General features: G+C 44.4%; 2 protein-coding genes across 9 annotated transcripts in view; one reads left to right on the plus strand and one right to left on the minus strand.

The window, feature by feature from the left end:
• The window catches only part of KIF14 (kinesin family member 14), a 238,734-nt gene that overhangs the window by 211,465 nt on the left and 6,295 nt on the right, over window positions 1-20,974 (plus strand). The window lies entirely within an intron of this gene.
• The window catches only part of NR5A2 (nuclear receptor subfamily 5 group A member 2), a 91,791-nt gene that overhangs the window by 63,627 nt on the left and 7,190 nt on the right, over window positions 1-20,974 (minus strand). For 3 of the 7 annotated variants that reach the window (XM_071751030.1, XM_071751031.1, XM_071751032.1), the window contains 4 exons: window positions 17,666-17,803; window positions 15,050-15,168; window positions 13,660-13,801; window positions 10,369-11,015 (listed from right to left, as the gene is read on the minus strand). In XM_071751030.1, coding sequence (XP_071607131.1) covers window positions 10,369-11,015; window positions 13,660-13,801; window positions 15,050-15,168; window positions 17,666-17,803 — 1,046 coding nt within the window. Of the gene's footprint in view, window positions 1-10,368; window positions 11,016-13,659; window positions 13,802-15,049; window positions 15,169-15,674; window positions 15,821-16,807; window positions 17,278-17,665; window positions 17,804-18,803; window positions 20,452-20,974 lie in introns of those variants that run through there. The other 4 variants (XM_071751033.1, XM_071751035.1, XM_071751036.1 and 1 more) reach the window with 4 other exon arrangements.

Below are 20,974 nucleotides of genomic sequence, written 5' to 3' on the forward strand. Positions count from 1 at the left end.
TGATAGGTCTAAAATGAATTAAGGTAATTGCCATGTGTTTAGTTCTAATAGAGCTACTACTATTATTGCTGTTAATGTTTTTGTTGTTTCTTCACTGTATGATGTACAATGAGCATTATTTTCCAAGTCCTGTATCAGAAAGGCAGTTTTGCCATGGTACTCCTTGCAGCGATTTTGGATTTCTCAAAGACTGCAAAATCTGGGTAGAATCCTAGTAATATGGCCAATATTCAAAGTACAGTTGGGAGACTGTAAGTCTCAGCCTCAAATGCAGAATCATGCTTTTCGTGAGTTTAATGTGAACTGATACTTGTGCCAACCCAAACAACACTCCAATGGTACTTGTTTGTTAGTAGCTTGCATCCTGTCTCCCTCACTTCTCTTCATACATAGATGGAACAGTGACTGTGATCACCAAAGAAGCTGAAGCTATTTTATACCATATTGACCTGGGTGTGAGCTACAGGTTAGTCTTGGCTTTCACTTGCACACTGGATGACTTGCACCACCACCTAACTTAGCCTCACGCCTCCCAGCAGCCTGTCTACTACATCCCTACCATCTCCCACAATTCCTTCTAATGTTGGGGTTATTATGCCCTGAAAGTATTGCACAGACATGAGTAGAACCAGAGGCTTTGGGCAGTTGTCACCTGTTATTTTCCCTATGCATTTTTGTCATTACCTGAAGTAAAGTTAATAGTTTTGGATTAACTATCTTTGTGGCTTTACTGTGGTTTCCAGAAGCAGCAAGATGGAAAGGAGACTGCTGTCTGACCCATCCACTCTGAACCCTCTTCTCAAAGATTTCCACCTTTTCTCAAAAGACTGCAAAAGGAGTTTACAGGGTTGGCAGTGAGACACACTGACTACTGAAGACCTCTGTTGGATAGGTGAGTAGAGTCCAGAGCCACAAGTACGTGTAGCTGCTGCCTCCTACGTAGTGTCCATGGTACCAGCACTAGTCCCAAGAAGGAGAAAATAAAATAAGAGGAAATAACTAAATAACAAAAAGGGAATTCAGAAATAACATATAGCAAATGACAAGTAAAAACCTTACGCAGGCAACTTTACAGAGGAAAATAGGAAACTGGCAGATGCTGCAAGGGAAACTGGAAATACAGTATTCAAGATCTTAATTTGTCTTATTTGGAAAAACTCATGGGCTTCAGTAAAGAAGTACAAGACTGGAAGCAAAAGCAGAACCTGCCTTACACTGAAAACTACTATATGCAAGACTGACTTGTTCAGCTCTCTTATTTAGGAGAGTAAGCAGCTATAGGCACACATTTATTTCCTTGTACGGGGAATTCTGACCATAGCATAGAGAGGAGGATGATTCCCAGCACTCTGTTACTGTTTTCCCTTCATACCTTGAGGAGGGATGAAGTAGATGAGGGGATGACAAGTCAGCCCTGGCTCTGGCTCCTCTAAAGTCCTGGTCTAGCCCTCAGACTAAATAAGCAGCTGGTGCACCAGGGCTGCAGCAAGCTGCTTCTCAAAGTGGTGAGGCACTATGACTCAGCACCACCAGTCACTGTGTTTGCTCATTACTCAGGACAAATTTCAAGACTGCAGCAAGTATTCCCCAATAAATACCAAAAGGTATCCAATGAGACAAACAGACGCTGCTGACCGTAACAGCAGAATAAAGATACAATTGTTGGTCACATCCAGTGTCACTTAGTCAGGGTGATGTTTCCTGTATTCAGCAAACATGCCAGTAAAGGAATTTCCTTGGCATACGGACAGCGTGGAAATGTCCTTTTAAAAATCAGTTAATACCAACAGAACTCATGAGCTAGCTAGAACCATTTCCTATGCTATGGAAAGAACACTTAAATAAGGTTAACCAAGACATTTCACCCTCCCAGCCTCCCCCCTCCCCATCTATTTCTGGATGCCTTCTTTTGTTCACCCTTTGCTAATTATAGTGGCCTTGCTTAGGTGATATTTATAGTCTTAAAAGAGTTGCCTGACTTTTAGAACACTTTATTCATGTATATTTCCTGTGTTTATTGTTGCCCTGACTAAATTTTAAAATTAAATTTACTCGATCCAAGATTTTATTTAGCAACAAATATCAAAGTAACTTCTCTTGAAGTTACTGAAAGAGCTGTACTTAGATGTAAGAAGGCATTTTTCTATTTCTGAAAACAGATTTTAGTTTCTTTCCCTCTCCAAGTGTTGAGTATGACAGATAATTCCAGAATTCGACAAAATAAAATTTTGTTTTTCACTACAGTTATTTTACTAACTTATCATACCTTTTTTTTCCTGTAATGGTTGCTTTAATGACTGGGGTGTTTCCAAGACAGGGTGTTAAATATTTGTTTACCCAGACTGACCCAATGTTTACCTAAGCACTATAACTGAACTTCTACCAGTCACAGGAGTGGAAAAAAGACATGGAGGATGTCCACCTAAAATTATAGCTTCACTTTCCCCCATGCACTGTATTTTATCTTAATTCCTTAATTCCAAGTTTTCTTTAATTCCTTCTTAAATCTGCCCTGCTATTCTCCTGCAGTTGCTCTACAAATATATCAGTAGCAATACCAATAGCAACAACTTTCAGTCCCTATTTCAAAATAGCAAATAGAGAATGTTTTAGGGAAAAATCTGGTGCATGTCCTTCAACTCTACTGAAAGTCACTAGATTTGGGAAAACATTAAAGCAAAGTGTGAGACTAACTGGTTGTTCACCTTTCAGCAGTCACCCTTCTCCCCTAGTAGCTGCCATCCACTCAAACACACACAGGCACAACAAAGGAACAGCACCTCTGTGGAGGACAAGCCCAGGCACAGCTGGATCCTGTTCAGATGCTGGTGCTCCAGTACCTGGGTATATATCTCTGTTTGACATCCAAGCAGTGTTGCCTGGCAGAACTACTTCCAAGGAGGGGGCAGCCACAACTTCCCTGGGGAATCTGTGCCAGTGTCCTACCATCCTCATAGTAAAGAATTTTCTTCTAATATCTAATCTAAATCTCTCAACTTCAAGTTTCAAACCACTGCCCCTTGTCCTCTCACTACACACCTGTGTAAAAAGCCCTGCCCCAGCTTTTTTGTAATTCCCCTTCAGGTATTGGAAAGTCACTTATAAGGTCACCTCAGAGCCTCCTCTCCTCCAGGCTGAACAACCCCAACTTCTTCAGCCTGGGGAGGTGCTCCAGCCCTCTGATCATTTTTGTGTCTCTCCTCTGGACACGCTCAAGGAGCTCTATGTCCTTCTTATGTTGGGGACTCTAGAACTGGACACAGCACTCCAGGTGGGGTCTGATGACTGAATGTTGTAGAAACCATCTTACTAGTGCTACTACAGGTAGAGCACAGTTGCTCACCCTCCAAGGTCTTTTTGTTCAGATGTTTTGCTTCTACATGGCTGCCATATGGTTGTATTCATTGCTTCATCAAGCTATTAATATTCAGATTTCTTAGTATTTCTACACAAATCATATTTCATGGAAACCTGAGTAAGCTTGCTACAGTGAACTGGTGACTGCATATCCACTCAAGTGAAAAAGTGCCAGTCTTTCAGAAAACACCTCTATGTAACATGGATCTTAGTCTCACCATGATACCTAATGCTGTGTATCAGAAAAATTACTAAATCCAGAGTGACTGAACTCAGTCTCCTGCTATCAGAAGTGGTAACAGCAAACTCAAGTAAACTCAAGTCTGACATGAACAGGCATAGGAGAATGTAGTCTTTCTTCTTAAAAGTGCCAGAGGCTTAATACTCCACAAACTGTTAGAAAGGCTGCAAAATTACATGCTTACATGTTGAAATACAGAATTTAGTCACATCCTTTTTTACACAGAAGAGACAGAAGAAAGTAATGAAGTTACCTTCTAACAGAACATTCCCCTATGAAGTTCAGTGAGGTAGCAGGTACAGTCCCATGTTTCATTAAACCCTGCTTTTTCTGCTGAGGCAGGCTTCTTACTGTAGCAATGATTTTACTATTTGTGATATTAAATTAAGGGTTCTAAAACAAAGAACTATTTTGCTGCTTAAAAGAAATACTTTTCCCAACATTTTTATATGTTTGAAAAGTATTTTTTTCAGATCCAGTTAAGCAAGACTGAAAATCAACACCTACACATGACAACATACTAACTTTAATGAGTCTGATTACTGATATTAAGAGAAGTCCTGGACCTCAGTTTCTGTCAGCTTCCCTGATTGAAAGAACACTGCAGAAGTTTTATTTCATCAGCCATGTTAGTTACATTTCCTGTTCTGATAAGCATGTACTACAAAGTCCAAACCCACTTTGATTTATCAAATTGCCTTTGATTACTTAAGTCTAAATAATACATCAACCTTTCATCACTCTGGAAGATCTTTTGAAATATTCTACTGCTGGTATTTTTTTCTCCAAATACAACAAAAAACCCCCCAAAACAGCCAACAAGCCCCACCCTATTTTTTTCCTATTCTGTGTTAATTTAATTTAATAGTTCTCTGTATTGTAATTCCTTATTTTCTACGCATGTCTTAATGCTTAATTACACAGACTGAAATGAAAGCTGATGTACTGAATATTCTATTTCTATACCTGTCTAAATGTTTTACAGAAAGAACTGAGAAACTCCAGGAGTTTTGTTCATCTTATTCGCACTGAGTTTCCACTACTTTAAGAAATAATTTGGAACTCTGCTAATATAGCTGTGTGTATGGGGAATATCTAATGCAACACTAGTGAGCTTATTAGCTGACAAAACATTTGTGTTACTAGGTACAGGAGAAGTTCTAAAGACAGAGACATTTGAGACATGTGCTTAAACCATTGTTCTTTGTAGGACACATTTGCAGCTAATGTAAGCCTGGACAAATTTATACTTATAGAAGGAATCTGTCTCAGAACTGATACAGTCTGACATCAATGAATGGCCTAAATTTGCATGCTCAGTGAATACTTTTAGGATGAGCTTCTTTAATATGAAGCATGCTGGCTGTTCATGCAATCATTCACTAAATGGGCTTGTGCTCACATAGTACTTTGACCTATGACATCCTCAGTAAAATAGCTAAATAAGTCAAGGTAATATTTTTTTGTGAGTCACACGTCCTTTAGTTCCTTTTTTGTAACTACTGACAGTTAATTTTCTCAATCTCAGCCAGGAGAAAGTATCCTGAAGACTGTTCTACAGTGAAGATCCTGTTTTCTTCCTGCCCCAAGCAGAGACTGCTTTCTTTTATGGGTTCAGTAGTACTTAGCTTTGGAAGTAGTTGTTGAATTTTCCCTGGTGCTGGCTGATGAGGAAAGATCAGTCCAGTGGAACTGTCTGCATCCTTTCTTGGGGCCAGGTAACCTTTGGACTCTACAAGCTCTTGCAATATTTTCTTTTTAGCTTTGTACAAAGACCTTTCACCTGACTAAGACAGCTGGCTACAAATCTAGCATCCCCAGGGCATTCCTGAGTTTTCTTAGCTGAGGATAAGATGGATATATCTTACTTTTATATTTACTGAGCTTTCAACAACTCCAGAATAGCAAACAAAGGCCTTCTTTACTATTACTATTAGTACCATCACAACTCTAGTGGGAGGTTGTCTCCATATTCTTATTTCATCATGCTATAAAGAACTATGCAGAAAGATTTCCCATTACAAATAATCAAGTAATATGTGATGTCAAAACTTGTCATTCGTGAGGTATTATTAATTATGAAATATTCTGACTTCACAAAATTTGACAGGTATGTTTGAGATATTAGCACATTAAATTCAAAGTTACTGGATTGCAACTGGCTGCTTTGGATCTTGCTCTGACGTTATAATTAATCCTGACTAGATTGATTCATAAATAGTTCCATTGGTTTCTGATATCCAACATGAAGATGGCAGGATCTGCTCCTTAGCAACACTGAGCGTTAGACAAAAATTCTGTACCTAAATTCAGATACTGGTCAAATTCTGTAAAAAAACTGTACATGCTGTAGGTAGTTCTGTCCAGTCAGTATTTTTACCTTTTTACATGCTTATATGTATAACACATTCCAAAAGAGGTCTTGACAATTTGTAGAGCAACAAGGGAGAAGATTGTGCTAAGTGTAAACTGATGAATGCTTCATAATACAATTTTAAAATATGCTTGTAATCACTTGAGATATCTAAAATAAAACTAAAACAAAACAAAACAAAAACCCAACACCACAAGAAACAAATTTTCAGCCAAATGGAAATAAAACTTAAGAACTGTACACTGGTGGATTTTATTATTATATCTAGTGTAAATGTAGCCTAAACCACTGATGGACTGGGACAACATTTTTTAATCACATCCTACTCCTTTTCAATCCCTTTTTAACACTGCAGCTACAAATCTCAAGGTGTAGCAGAAGGGAAAATTTTTGCCCTTTTATACGAATCGAAGAGACAAATGTGCAAGGCTACATTTAGAATGAAGTGAATGGAGAAAGAATTGCAAACATGTTTAGAATTCAGACAGTCGTGGAAGGCATCACTTATGACAAAATCATGACGAGTTTTGTTAAAACTGCATTTGTAATTTTTTTTCTGTTTAATTATTTGAGTAATTTAAAATTTCAGTCACAGAGATATTCTAATTCACCTGTCTTGTCAGAAAGACATTTAAAGATTCAGTTGTTATGTTTAGCAAGTAAGGACAACAGGAAAATATCTTCGTAAGCAAATACATACTTCTCAGCTGTGCATAGGCAGGGAACAAAGTTAGCTATTGTGAGAATCTGGTTGCATCTTTATTACAACTGCCTTTTCCCTTCCTTCTGCATTTAAAATCTGCCACACCCTTAGATGGTTATTTGTTGGGGGTGGTTTTTTCCCCACAGGTGTTCATGCTCTGTGGAACAATCTGAAATAGCTGCTTTGTTGCCTCAATCAGGAGCTGAAACCATGGATGGACAGAAGAGAGCTGTGTTCAGAAAAGGTTTGCAAACCCTTTAATTCTGTTCCTCTCAGTTGCAAAGAGAGATGGTGTTACCTTGTGCTGTTAACGCTGAGTCTGATCTAAATAAGTTTTGATCACCTCACTTTTTTTTTTGAGTTGAGAAACTTAAAGTCCTTAGAATTATGTGCAATCTGGTCCCTAAATATTGGATCTCAGTGGATTTCCAAGTGTGTTGTTACTGTTCCAGAATGCTGTGTAGTTTAGTTGATGTGTCCAATTAAAAAAAAGCAAAACAAGATATGCTAGAAGGCATGGAATTACCTGACCTGTAAGTTTTTGAGATGCAAATACAATTTTTTAGGTTGCAAATACTAAGATGAAAAAAGTCTTCTTAAAATGTGTGTCAGTTTGCTAACCAAAGGCTATGTATGGTGAATTTATAGAATATATGTATTTTTCAGAAGTCTTCACGCATATAGTATATGTCCAAAGCTAGGAGAAGCTGGTCAGAACTTTCATTAGGCAGATCTCTCCATCCTTTGTGTCCATACTGGTAAACTTACATTGGCTGAAGAATATTGTCCAGGCTGGTGATGAAGACCATCTCTAAATCTATTTCCAGTAAAGCATGTTGAATGCTTGCAGTATCTGTCTACAGATTCAGCCATGGAACTATAAGAAATAAATGTTGCTGTATTTTCATATTCTCACTTTAATGATACCTGGAATTTTAAGGCAGATCATAACTTAAATTCTTATACTGAGGACTATCTTGTACTGCAAGTCTCAGTTATATTTAAGATGGTTACTCCAGACTAAAGTGCTCCCCAGTGTATGGGTAGAAGCATCTGGTCCCTGATATTTAGGATGTAGCCTATTGGAAACGTAGCATATTTGCAATTTTCTATTATAAAATTATTTAAAGTGGGCCGCACGGCATATAGTTTACTACAAAATTGTAAATAACTTAGCAAACAAAGATGTGACAATCTTTTTCTCTCAACTTTGTTTTCTTTCTCTTCTATGAGTAAACTTGCTCTCTTATTTCTCTCTATGTAGGCTGCTTTTAAGGGTTCCTGCAGCCATCTTATTGAAAAACTGGAGAAATGCTGGAGTTGTGTATACAACCCATACAGCTTGCTTTTCCTGTAACTGGGCTTAATTTCATTTGACTGCATCATGACAAGGAAATGAGTGCACCCTCGGTGAGTCTGCAGATGACAAAAAGTTGAGTGGGAGTGCTGGTCTGCCTAAGGGTAGAAAGGCTCTGCAGCAGGATCTGCACAGGCTGGATCTATGGGCTAATGCCAACTGTGTGAGGTTTAACAAGGTCAAGTGTTGGGTCCTGCACTTGGGTCACAACAAGTCCATGCAACACTAAACACTTAGGGAAGGGTGACTGCAAAGCTGTGGCAGAAAGGAAGGGTGGCAGAAAAGCACCTGGGGTGTAGATGACAGCTGACTGAATATGAGCCAGCGTGTGCCACGGTAGCCAACAACATCCTGGCTGGTATCAGAAACAGGATGGCCAGCAGGATTGTCACCCTGTGCAAGGCACTAGTGAGGCCACACAGCAAATACTGTGTTCAGTCTGGGGATCATCACTACAGAAAGGACACTGAGGCACTGGAGTGTGTCCAAAGATCATGAAGGATCTAGAGAACAAGTCTTATAAAGAGCAGCTGAGGGAACTGGGATTGTTTAGCCTGGAGAAAGGAAGGCTGGGGGGGAGGCCCTTATTGCTGCTCTCTGCAGCCACCTGAAAGAAGGTTGCAGGAAGGTGGGTATCAGTCTCTTCTCCCAAGTAACAAGTGATATAACAAGAGGAAAGGGCCTCAAGCTGAGCCATGGGAGGTTTAGATTGGAAATTAAGAAAATCTTCTTCACCTAAAGGGTAGTAAAATGCTAGATTAGGCTTCCCAGAAAGTAGCTGAGTCACCACCCCTGGAGGTTTTTAAAAAAACGTGTTTGGGGACATGATTTAATGAACTTGGCAGAGCTTGGTTAATGCTTGGACTAGATGATCTTAAAGGCCTTTTCCAACCAAAAATATTTGATGATTCTACAATGGCTATGACAAATACTATTGTGGCAAGCATCCTGATTGTGGTTTTTTTAATGGAATCTTGTAGTGACATGAGGCAACCAGGTGCCAATAATTGCCAGGCAGTGGGCTTGACCTCGTGTGAAGCCCACCTGTGCCTAATTAGGGCAGCCCCTACTGTGCATGAGCAGGATTAGGGGGCCAATAAAAAGCTCACACATGGCATAGCCAGAAGCTGGTTTAGCCACCTCTGGAGCAGTAGCACTGATCCAGGCTGGTCAGAGCACCATTTGTGAGATTCTACTGGGACACCTGGTTGGACCTTGGAGCACCGCATCCATAGAAGAGGTTGGTCTTGCTACAGAATCTCTCTTCTGTGTTCTTGATTTGTGTAGATTCAATTCTCAGTGAACTTCTACAGTAGTTGTTGTATTTGGAAATTGTATTATTTTCCCTTAGCTTGACAGTAGTCAGCAAGAAATTATGAATGGTTACAAAATTTTACAGATTTCAGCAGCAAATAGTTGTGGCAAAAGCCTCACTGTGCAGGAGACAGATTCAGTAACTAGGGGCATTCAGATGTGATTTGAGTTCATCATTTTGAGATCTTCTTGAGATAGAAAATCTTTCATTCATTCCAGAGCTAACTCCTGTATCAAGAGAGTGATTACAAGCTGTAGTTTCTATTGACTGATAACCAAATTTCAGACCTGACCTCAAAATTGCCTTGAGAAGTCTGAGAAACGTAAAGGGGGAAATTTCTGGCTACTGGAGCTGCACATGAGGATTCATTGAGTGTTCCAACAAAATAAAAGCCTGAAGGTCATTGTAGCCAGCACAGATTAAAGAAAGCCCCCAGTGGTCGTGAGAACTGAGAGGAGTCCTTAAAGTATCTTCTTCCTCCTTTTTTTTTTGTTCTCTGTCTACCCTGCTTTGGATTCAGCCTTCATGGCTAACTACACACATGAGAATGCACAAAAAAATACTCCACTGAGAAAAGGAATATTCCAAATATGGGCTTATATAAAGAGTGTACAGAGATGGAAAGAAATGGCATCACCCCATATGTTAAATGGAGCAATAAAACAATTACATACATGAATGTAGAATGGCCTAACAGGCATATTGACAACTCTATATACAATCCAAGCAGTGTGCATTACTGACAGGAAAAGAGGTCCTATGGAGGTTAATTATACTTCTGACAAATAGTAAAGTACAGAAGAGCTGAACTGGAAGTTGAATCTCTTTGCTACAGCTAATTACAGGCTCAGGTGGAAGGACTACAAGTTCTCATAACTTTCTTCATGTCCAAAACATTAAGAATGAGATGCTTGGGGGGAAAAAAAATAGATAAACGGTACTTGCTTGCTTGAAGTACAACATTGTAACAAATGACATTTTTTCTCACTGAGCAATAAAATAACATAAGATTATTACCTACCTTAAGTTCTCTAAAAAAGATGCTACTTCTAGCCCACTCAACAATGGAGAAGAGGGTTTGGTCAGCCATTTTACACATAAGCCCAAATGTGTTGAGCTTCTCGTGTTTGCTTCTGTTGGCTTGCTCTTGCTGCAGATATGCCATTATCTTAGCTTGGACTTGTGGCTCATCTGGCTCACATTTCAGGAGTTCCAGTATCAGGTGTGGAATACTTGCAGGTGAGCTCGTTTGGTAACTATCCATGTACGAGTAGCCCATTATTGACTCTGGTGAACTGGTGTAAGGGTCAGGGTACTCAGACTTGATAGCTCGGCTTGGAAAATGGCCATAGGTTTGGTAACCTTGCAAACTGCCGTGGGGTGGCATTGTCATACTAATTGGAGAGGTTACAAAGGGACTTCTGTCATAGTCTGTAGGAGGCAAGGCAGTGTGGTTCAGAGGTAGGCCCTTGGAGGCAGAATGGATGTTCTGGATTGCAGAAGATATTGTCAGATCAGTCGGCATTGCCTGGATCACCTGAGTCATGGCTTCCAGTTTAAGTCCATTTGCTCGGATGAGAGCTTTCTTCTGCTGCTTCAGTGCCCTGTCTCTCTTGTACATTGGTCCAAACTTGTTTCGACCACCACGCATTCGGTCAGCTCGCACGGCTGTGAGGAGAGAGGAGGAAGTAAATAATTAAAATTGGGCATAAACATTCTTTAATGAAACATACATTAGGACAGAGAAGAAGTGTAAAAATGTAACACTTTTATTCCTGGAGAGTTATTTTGACTTAACAAATGTCACTTTTTCTCTGGTAATTTAAATATCACATGCATACATCACTAACATAGAGGGACTTCTCTTTACATTGATTAGGACACAGGGACAAACACAATGGTTTGCTACAGGAAGTTCACACCTGCCTGCTATAGGATCATGTGGAGATCTCAATGTATATTTGGTTTTATGTCAAGCTACTATGTCATTAAGAAACAAGGGCTGATGTCCAGAATTTTTCTGAGATGTATCCAGTGGACCACACTGTCTCATTATAATCATTCCATTACTGCTTTCCACCACAGCAAAACATCTGAAATGTAAATTGTGAAATATTCAGTAGTCACAAAGGGGAATACTTTTTTGTCTTGGCAAAAAGGAAATATTTCCTTTTGCTGATTCTGTTCAGGTTGGTTTAAAACTTCACGAGATTTCTAGTTAGCTGAACAGCTCTACAGAAATGTTTAGCTGCAGTTGGAATATGCAGAGAGAAAGCTGTCAGCTTGCTGCCTTCTACAGAAAAGATGGAAGTGAAACAAAAACCACTGACACTGTTCTAGTTTGTAATATCTCTGGAATGTGAAATAATTAAAACAAATCCACCTCAACAGCTGTCTGGGGACTCATCCTGGTGGTCTCTGTCACAGCAGTGTCTGTCACCACGCCATATATGCAGTGGACTAGTGAGGAGCTCTCACCAAGGCCACCTTGCCCAACGGCAATTAGATTGAAAGAGGAACCTTTGACAGCCTGGTGACATGTTGAGACTGCTGGAGGTTAAGTTCTTGAGCTTTTTATCTTAGGGATTAGTAGAACATTAAAAATTTATTGTGAACGCTAGATACGCATAATACTTTACATTACCATAAGGACCTCAACGTTTAATGATTTTTTTGGTCCATGGTAACTTAGAAACTAGACTCTGAGGGTATATATATCACTATCAGGAAATACACATAAATGTCAGAAGTATTTACAATTATGGAAGCATGTGCTCTTCCAGTTTTCTAAACAAAGGAAAATAAGTTGTATGGATGTGTGGATGAGGAAGCTATAATACACTTGCTACAGTATCTTTAATAGCACTGCTTAAAGTTTTAGTAAAAATACTGCTGCTAATATTGATGTTGGTTTTTAACAAGATGCAGGAAATAACTAAAACACCATGCTAGTAAATATAACTACATCAGTATACATAGTATCCTTCCAGGTATTCTGTAATTAAAAAATCTGAGCCAGATTTGATTAGCAAATGTGGTTTTTTTATAATTCCTATAGAAATTAAGGTGAACTGCATGTTATCTCGGAAGACAAAATTTGGTCCTGGATCACTGTCAGCAAATGAGGGGAGCTTAAAGTAGGAGCAGACAACTTTATTTTATCCTTATTCTTAACATCAACAATGAGAAAAGGATTCAAAATGTTCCATTATTGTACTGTTTGAGTTTGGAAAAACATGCAGTGATTCAGGATGTTTAGCACAGTGTGTCAGTGCTAGATCAGCCTTGTGTGTAAACACCATAGTACTGAATCCCTCGAACTTCAGGCTGATGATTTTTCTGTTTATCTTCAGTTATAGCACAGCATTCCTCTGCCTGACTCAGGTGATTGGGTCCTATCCTTTGTGGTTCCCTTAATGATTTATGGTTTCCCTCCTTGGCCTGATATTTCCTGGTTAAGCATGAATTCACCTAGAGGGTGAATACTATTTCAGTAGAATTGTAAGAATAATGAATTTAGGAGCTTGTCTATCTTCAAGCAGAAATGTCATTTGCTATGAGATCTGAATTTTCATATTTTCTATATCAGAGTTAGAGCAAAGTGTGTGTGACTCCCAAATTCGAGTTGGTATTTTTGCGTTCAGCTATCTCAAAGGGTATTGCACCCTTTTCACTGTTTGCTTTCTATTGGAGAGTGAAATTAAGTAAAAAATTGTACTTCAAAATGGCTTATTCCCTTTCATTTCTAATACCATCTCAGGTGTAGCATCAGAAAAATATGGAACAGAACTTTTGAGATTATTTGGTTCCTTAATTGCAAAGGCAAGTCACTGTGAGAAAACCCGTTATCTGTTTCTCTGGTTTCTGCCCAATTTCAGGAGAGTGTGCATATATGTGTAAAAAAACCCAACCCCAGATAAAATATAAATAAAATGAGATCATTCTCCATAGTAATGACTAATATTTTTCAAATCTTCACACTTCTTATATATTTCATGTTTAATCTAAATCAAGTCCTTCTAAAAGACTGCGGAATTGTCATATCTAGATCCATAAATGCACAAACTCTAAAATATTGACATACCAAATCATATACATATATGAAAAAATGGATTATGGTTTTGACTTGTTGCTAGTGATTAACCATTTGCTCATTAGATTCTTTTTATTAAAGCCACAAATTAATTGAGCAAAGCCGCCTTTTACAATTATTTCAGAAAAATGTCTATTTTTTAATAAAATATGTAGCGCTGTCATTTTTGAAATTAATCTACATTATAGTTAGGAATATCAGCAAGACTGTAGATCTTACCTTCCAGTTTCATTCCAACACTTAGACACTTTTGAAACCGACAGTAAGGGCATCGTTTTCTCTGTGTTTTGTCAATCTGGCAATTCTGATTTTCTATACACGTGTACCTTTTGTTATTCTGGACGGTTCGCTTGAAGAATCCCTGTGTGATAGATACAAAAGTTAGCCTGTTTTGCTTGAAGAGTGTGTTTCAGCATTTTATTTTATGGAAAACATTGTAACATGTTTTTCAGACGTCACATAGTATATTTTAAGTTACAGTAAGATGTACCCAGAAGACCACCAGACTCCAGACGAGTTTTCCTGTGCTAGTGCAATGGTTTATAGATTTATGTCAAAGCTTGGTAAGACCAGCTATTATCTCCTGTCCCCCTAACAGTAGTAGCAGAAATAGTGAAGCTGACCGGTTCCTTTTGTATTCTTTAATAATTGCAAAATATTCAAATTGTTGTTTAAAAATAGTTTTAGATTAAATAAGTTGGGACACTGTTGCAAAGATAACAGAAAGGCAGAGTACCTCTGGCTACTGTACATCCCAGTGGTGCATGTTAGAGGCATAATAAGTGCTTGGAGTTCGTTTCTCATTGATTATTGTTAATGAAAATATAATGCACTAAATTAATTTTTTCCATGCAACTAAATATTTTAAATTACATTGTTCATCGAAAGGAGTTTCCTTTCAGTGCATTGCTTAAATAGGCATAAAGAACTTTAAAAAAAAAAATAAAAAATTACATGAGATGTTTGACATGTCATAAATTCATGTGTATTTAAACCTTTTAGTATAATAGAACCATGCAGATACATTTACCTTCCAATATGATAAGTTGCACTTATAAGTTTTTTATACTCAAAATTAATTATATAAACCAAGTCATACATGAGTCACTTTGTGTGTGGAATTACATATGAAAAAAACCACATGGTCATTATAGTCACAGAAATTTACATTATAATATTGAAGAAAAAAAATCTTAAGCAACCTACATTAGATTTTGCAAAGCTGATCTGTATTTAGGATACTTATTCTACTTTATTCCCCAGGAAAATAAATACTCTGAATGTATAGAAACCAACTAAAATCAATATTTAGAACAGTTGGGAATGAAAGTTATCCTAGAGCTGCATTACTTCACAACAGCAGTATATAGTTATAAGTAACGATAAAGCTACTGGTTTAAAACATAAACCAGTCCAAGTTGTTCCCATTTGTGGAGAAGAGATCTCTCCAAGAGACTTCTAAATCCTAAAGCTTTTTAGTGGTTATTGTTTTATGTGAACGTAACAGAAAAGTATCAGAAATAAGCCAGATTATTACATATGTGTTTTCTTCAATTCTATTTTTCCCACTTCAAACTTTTTTGTTTGTATGAAGCAATTAATACAGAACCTTGCAGCTTTCACAGGTGAGAAGTCCATAATGGTACCCAGACACTTTATCTCCACAGACTGGACAGAGTTCCTCAAGGTCTTCATCATAAGAGTAATTCACCATTTTAAACTGAGACACTGGGGAAAGGAGAAATAGCACAGTCGATTAGAATTTACATTAATAACTCACATTGTCTGTAACTGTTCCATTTAGAGAGAAAGCTTACACACACTCCTGACAATTGGGGGGGAAGAGGAAGTTTTATTTTTAAAAATACAGCTTGCATTGAGATATGCAACTTTTCATTAACAGCAGATCTGTATGATCCATAGCAAGTGGAACAAAACCCATCAGCTCCTCGGTTTTATGTTTAAATATTTACATATACAAAGTGCCCTTAACCTTATGTCCTTAGTTTACAAAATCACAAACTAAATTTAATTTTAAATTAATTTGATTCCGAAAAACCTCAGAGACAAGCTTTAAAAAAGCAGAATGAAAAGATTGTGTCACTTGCGTGTTTAAAGTAACTCGGTTCGTTTCCTTTAAAGTTTTCTTTCAACATCAGCCTGCAAATATTTACTTAGCCTAAACTTGTATCTTACAGACCCAGCACTTTTGCGCCGCGTTAAATGCAACTTACTTGCAAAACCAGCTCAAACCAACCTCCTCTGTGCCCCCCAAACTCGTTGTCTCGGGGTGTCCGGCTCCCCTCCCGCCCTGCTCCAGCCGATGGGCTGCGCTGCCTGCCCAGAGCCCCCGGGGTTCGCAGCCGCCCTCCCGCCGCGACGACGGAGACGCTTTTAGCTCCCGTCGGCGCTGCTCTCCGCGGGTCAGTACCGCCGCCCTCGGGGGATGCGATCGAGGGTTACCCAGCCGGTGTCTCCCGGTACCGGAGCTGGCGGGAAACCTGCGCGCCGGAACCGCCTGAAGTTTCTGCCGCTCGGGGAAAAGGCGGGGAGGATCCTGTCGCCCGAAGGGGACGGGAGAGATGGGTGGCGGTAAAATAAGCTGAATGAAGGTACAGGGCGCCGTCACTCGAGCCGGGCTCCCCTCCTCAAAGAGCCCACTTTGGGCTCTGCTTATTCCCCAAAAGAAAACCCGCCCCTCACCGCGGTGCCGGGTTCCTTCTCCTTTCCTGATGCTACATCTCCGATCTGCTCGAAGCTGAGAAAGGCGAGAGGCGAAGGGCATCGCAGCGGCACCGCTTAGATTGTCGCCTCTTTGTCGGTGACCCCTCGGCTGCCAGAATTCCCGGGGCACTGGGGCGGTCAAAGTCTGCCCGAAACCCGCGGACGGGGCGCCCGGCGGGGGGAGCGGAACCTGCGCTTCCCTCCGCCAGGGCAAGGAGGCTGCACCCCCGCGCTCGCGGGAGCTGCTAGGGAGTGCGGGGAGCATTAACCCGCCAGCACACAGCCGGGGAAAGATTTTCAGAACGACCTCGGCACTGTCGTGGATCGCAGCCTGACAGCGGCGGGGGGCGGATATGGGGCGGCCGCGGGTAAAGAATGAGGGCCCGGCCCACCCCTCTTCTCCCGCAGCTCCAGGGTCCGGTGCTGGGACGAAGCTCCCCCTGCTCGCAGGAAAATCCAAGTGGGAAAACAGGGTGTTTCCGAGCGCCGTGCCCTGGCACGGAGCCTCCTCTGCGAGAAAGGGGAGAAGGGGCCACCCCCAGCATCTCCGAAGCCCCCGGCCCACCCCGCCCCTGCTTCCCAGAGAGCTCCCGGTAGGAGGGGAGGTAATTTCGAAAAAGCAGCCAGGACGCGAGTTACTGACCCGGGAGGGGCGAGCAGGACAGAGTAGGGCGGAGCAGGTAGTGCCCGCGTACGGGACTGCCCCATCCGTGGCAAGAAGCCGACCCTTGGACAGGGTCTCCGCCGCCTCTCTCCTCGCAGCGCCCCAGCCCGGAGCAGGCAGCCGCGACGGCCCCGTCCCGCCCCACTAAGGCACTTCCAGCGCCACCTCAACTCGGGCATCCCGCTCTCTTCCCGGGTACTCCGCAAAGGCGCAAATCCTCCGCGGCGTCGGGGCTCTCTGCTGCAGAGTTTGGCCCCGTCGCCGCTGTGCCACCTGCGCTGTGCCTGCGGGCACCCGTACCCTCGGGGCAGAGTCGCGGCCGAGCCGCAGGAACACCAGCAGCAGGCAAGCCCCACGCCGCCCCCTCGGGGCCCCGTTTCGAGACGTTGTCTGGCACATGGGGTGTGAAGCAGGGCTTCCCGCGTAACTCCCCCTGACATAAACTTCGAGTCAGTTTTGTGCAGACCGGGGACGAGCCCGAGACCCTCCGTATCAGCATTGGGATCGGTGTCCCCGGGCAGTGGCCATCGGGGTGTCTGCACCCCGGGGAAGGCTCGCACCGTCCAGATGCTTGACAATTCCCCGGCCGCGGCTGCACCTCGCGGCTGGGGCCTTGCCGTCGCCTCGGTGCTGGTGTCCCGTCCGCCGTTACCCGCCCGAGCCACGCTGGAAGTTGGCCCAGGAAGACAGGGGCACGGCGGGGCGTGAAATGGACGGCGGGATGGAGGGGGAGCTCGCAAGCAGCAGCCGTAAACTTTTTTGGTAGGACGAAGGGGCGCTTTGCCGAGGGGGCCCGAGCGTGCGCGGAGGGGGAGTGCCGTGTCTTTCCCCCCTTACCTTGCATGTTTTCCGGCATCTGTCCCTGTTCCCCATTCGACCGGGCGAGTCCCAGGGTCTCCGTCTCCACTTTGGGCAGCATGACAAGGCGGCTGCGGGCCGGCCTGGGAGCTCCGTGTCCGTCCGCGACACCAGCACCTGGACACGGCAGCACAAATTTAACTGAAGCAAGGGGCGTTCGGCGGCCACTACCTCTTCCTCCTCCTCCTCTTCCCTCTCTCTGTTCCACGCCAGCCCCTGCCCTGCTGCAGCAGGAGCACCGAGCGGCCCTGGCCGCCGGGAAACGCCGCCGGGTGCCCGCGACTGGGGAGCCGCGTAGCGGTAGCTGGGCTGCAGGCGGCGGGGGCGGAGAGGAGGCGAGGAGGAAGACCGGGGGGTGCTGAAGAGGAAGGAGGAACCCCGGTGGCTCGCAAAAGCAGCTCCTCCCGGGGCTCAGCGCGGCGGCAGCCCTGCGCCCCGATTCATGCGGAGCGGCACAGTGCACAGAAACACTCTACCGCCGCTGCTGCTGCTGGTGCTGCTGGACGGGGTTCCCACCCCCGTCCCCCTCCCTTCTTCCCTCCTCCTCCCTCCCCCTCTTCCCCCGCCACAAGTGCGGAGGTGCCTAGTAGGGACCTCTAGCCCCGGCCCCGCGGGGAGGCGCTCCCGGAGGCTGCAGGGCGTGGGGGGGCTACGGTGAAGGGGGGCCCCAACAGCGCCCTTGCAGCCAATAAGGCAGAGGCGGGATGAGCAACACCCCTCGCGTACACACAGGCACCGCACACACGCACAGGAGTACAAACACTTCCCCGGCGCTCTTAGCCCCTGCCCGGCTGTTCAGCCGGACGGCGGGATGAAGTACTGGGCTACGGGATGAGGTTCTGGGCTGCAAGCCACCCCTCCGCGCCCTAGCGGAACCCGACCATCTACCAGCCCCACCAAGCCCAGCTGTGCCTGCCCTCCCTCCTCCGGTGTGCCTCTACCGACAGGCAACCCCGCTTCAGCTCTCTTGGGCAGGAGGAGCAATATCCCCTCCTGGCCAGTGGCAGCTGCAGGGACCCCGGCCCTCTCCTTCCCTCCGGGCGGATAGGGGTAGGTGGTGGAACCCCCCACGCTTGAAGAACCCCAGGTCTTGTGGCTACCGTGCCGCCTCTCAGACCTTGAGACAGAAAAGCTGGCGGGAGCCGTGCTGGAGCTCGCTGTACCTATTCTGTTTTTTTGGGTCTCTCCCCCCCCCAGCCCCCAAAATAGCGAAATCTGTCAGTGCAAGTTATATCGTTTGCACAAAAGCCAAAGCCCTGGCCGGCAGAGCCATCGCTTGAGCCTCTCTTCCCGGGCTCAGGGTGTAGCAAACGGCAGTCGTTTTCAAGTTGTCCCAAAGATCTCGTTTCTCTCAAGCGGGTGCCCCGAGGCGCGGCGTAGCGGAGGATCAGGGGCTGGAGGGTGCCGAACCTCCTGGCGGACCAGAGCGGTCACCCCGCTGCCCTCCCCTCCCTTTCCACGCCAGGCGCATCCAGGCGGGCTTCACGCCGCTCCCACTTCGGCGCGTAGGTTTAGCGGTGTGGGATGAGCGGTATTAGCAACTTTGAAAGAATCCGAGCCCCCCGGCCGACCGCTCGGCTGCCCGTACTCTTCTGGCACCGTAATCTCCGTTGTGTATATTAAGAGCTGAAAATATGTGGCGGTGAAAATTGCTTCCGATCGAAAGTGAAGCGCGGAACTGTCTCCAGCACAGGGTATAGCATTTCCCATCGACTGGGGGAGAGTTTGTGAGAAGTGACCCGTGTTGTAACTTATTAAATGTCTGAGATAATCGCAAGGTGACCCGCGGTGGGACAACCCCTCCACGTACGTCAAGCGGACTCGGCTGTACAGTTTCCTAGACAGTTTAATTTTTTCGCATCCAGTAAATGGATGAAGAGACCTTTGCTTAACTGAGCGCAGATCCCGATCCAACCCGACACCGGCTCCACTGAATAGTAATGTCCCTTTCCTTCTCTGACTATAGTTCGATATATTTAGGATGGATGCAACGTGCACAGAGGACCTCTTAGGCTCTTTCTATTCTCACCTTTTTCCATTCCCCTTCAGGCGGGAGGGGAAGCAGGCGAGCTCTTGATCTGTGTTACCACACTGTTTCTCATCTTATAATTTCACTGTTTAGCAGTTCACCTGCGACTAAGCTTTAGCATGGCAACATGACCAGTGCGGGAGCGGCCAGCTCGATGCCTAAGGCGGGGTGGCTGAAAACTATCACGAGGGAACGCCGTCGCGTCTAGGCAGTAGTAGATCGGGCTGAGACCACGTTTCGGCCCTTGGAAAGTTGCTCCCAGACAGATTTACTACAAATAACTCCTGTCGCAGGAGTCGCCGGGTGGCATCGCCCGGGCAGCTCAACGCTGGTGGCTCTGCTCCACTCCCTTCCCCGGGACACACGCTGGGGGTCTGTGCTGCCCGTCGGGACCGCGGCCCTCTGGCCTTGCGAGTCTGCAGCCGAGCATCTTCAGCTGGCCCGACGGGTGTCCAGAGGACCCCGGGGCGGGGTGCGTTTGGGGGTGGCAGAGGAGCCTCCTCACAGCCCTCCCCGGCAGAAGAAGCGTTGTCAGAACACAGCTTCGGCTGCATTTACGGCAGATCGTGGGAAGTTTAGTGCTCACGGGGAGGACACTGCCGGAGCTGGGTCCGCAGCCCGCTGGGCTCCGTCGGGGAAAGAGCCGTTCTCTTCCCTCCCGCTCGCCACCGGGTGGGTCAGGCCGCTTGGCGACGCCCCGCTGGGGGGCTCCGTGCCGTCGCTCTCGTTATTGGTGCTACGGGAAAGGCACCCACGTTTTAGGCGAAAGCCGGGAAAGGAAACCCCGCATCCGGACAGGGAAGACGAAACCGGCCCGAGCGCAGCCCCCGCGGGCAGCCCGGCAGGGACGGCCGCCTGTCCCCGTCCACGGCTGGTCCCGGCCAGCACTACCCGCGGCACGGCCCGAGAACTAGACCCCGGACTTCTCGCTCCTACTCATGGGCTTAATGTCATTTTGCCGGGGAAGGGTTTGGAGCGAGTTCAAACTGTACATCACAAAGCTACTCCACGAGTTATCGCTATGGATGAAAATACTTTGGAGTGGATATTACACATCCACATTTCTCCGAAGTAACAGTTCAGGGCAGTACATATTATAAATGATACCTGGTCCCTTGTGGCTACATTTAATTTAACATGGAGTTCTAGCTCTTACGGTTGCCTTGAGCAACCCTAATTACCCTTTCTTCTAATCTCTTCTCCATTCCTTACAAAGTTATCAAAACTTTTTTAAAAATATGATTTCTCTCCTGAGTTTG

The sequence above is a fragment of the Heliangelus exortis genome, chromosome 8, assembly GCF_036169615.1.
Source record: "Heliangelus exortis chromosome 8, bHelExo1.hap1, whole genome shotgun sequence".
Taxonomy (NCBI): Eukaryota; Metazoa; Chordata; class Aves; order Apodiformes; family Trochilidae; genus Heliangelus; species Heliangelus exortis.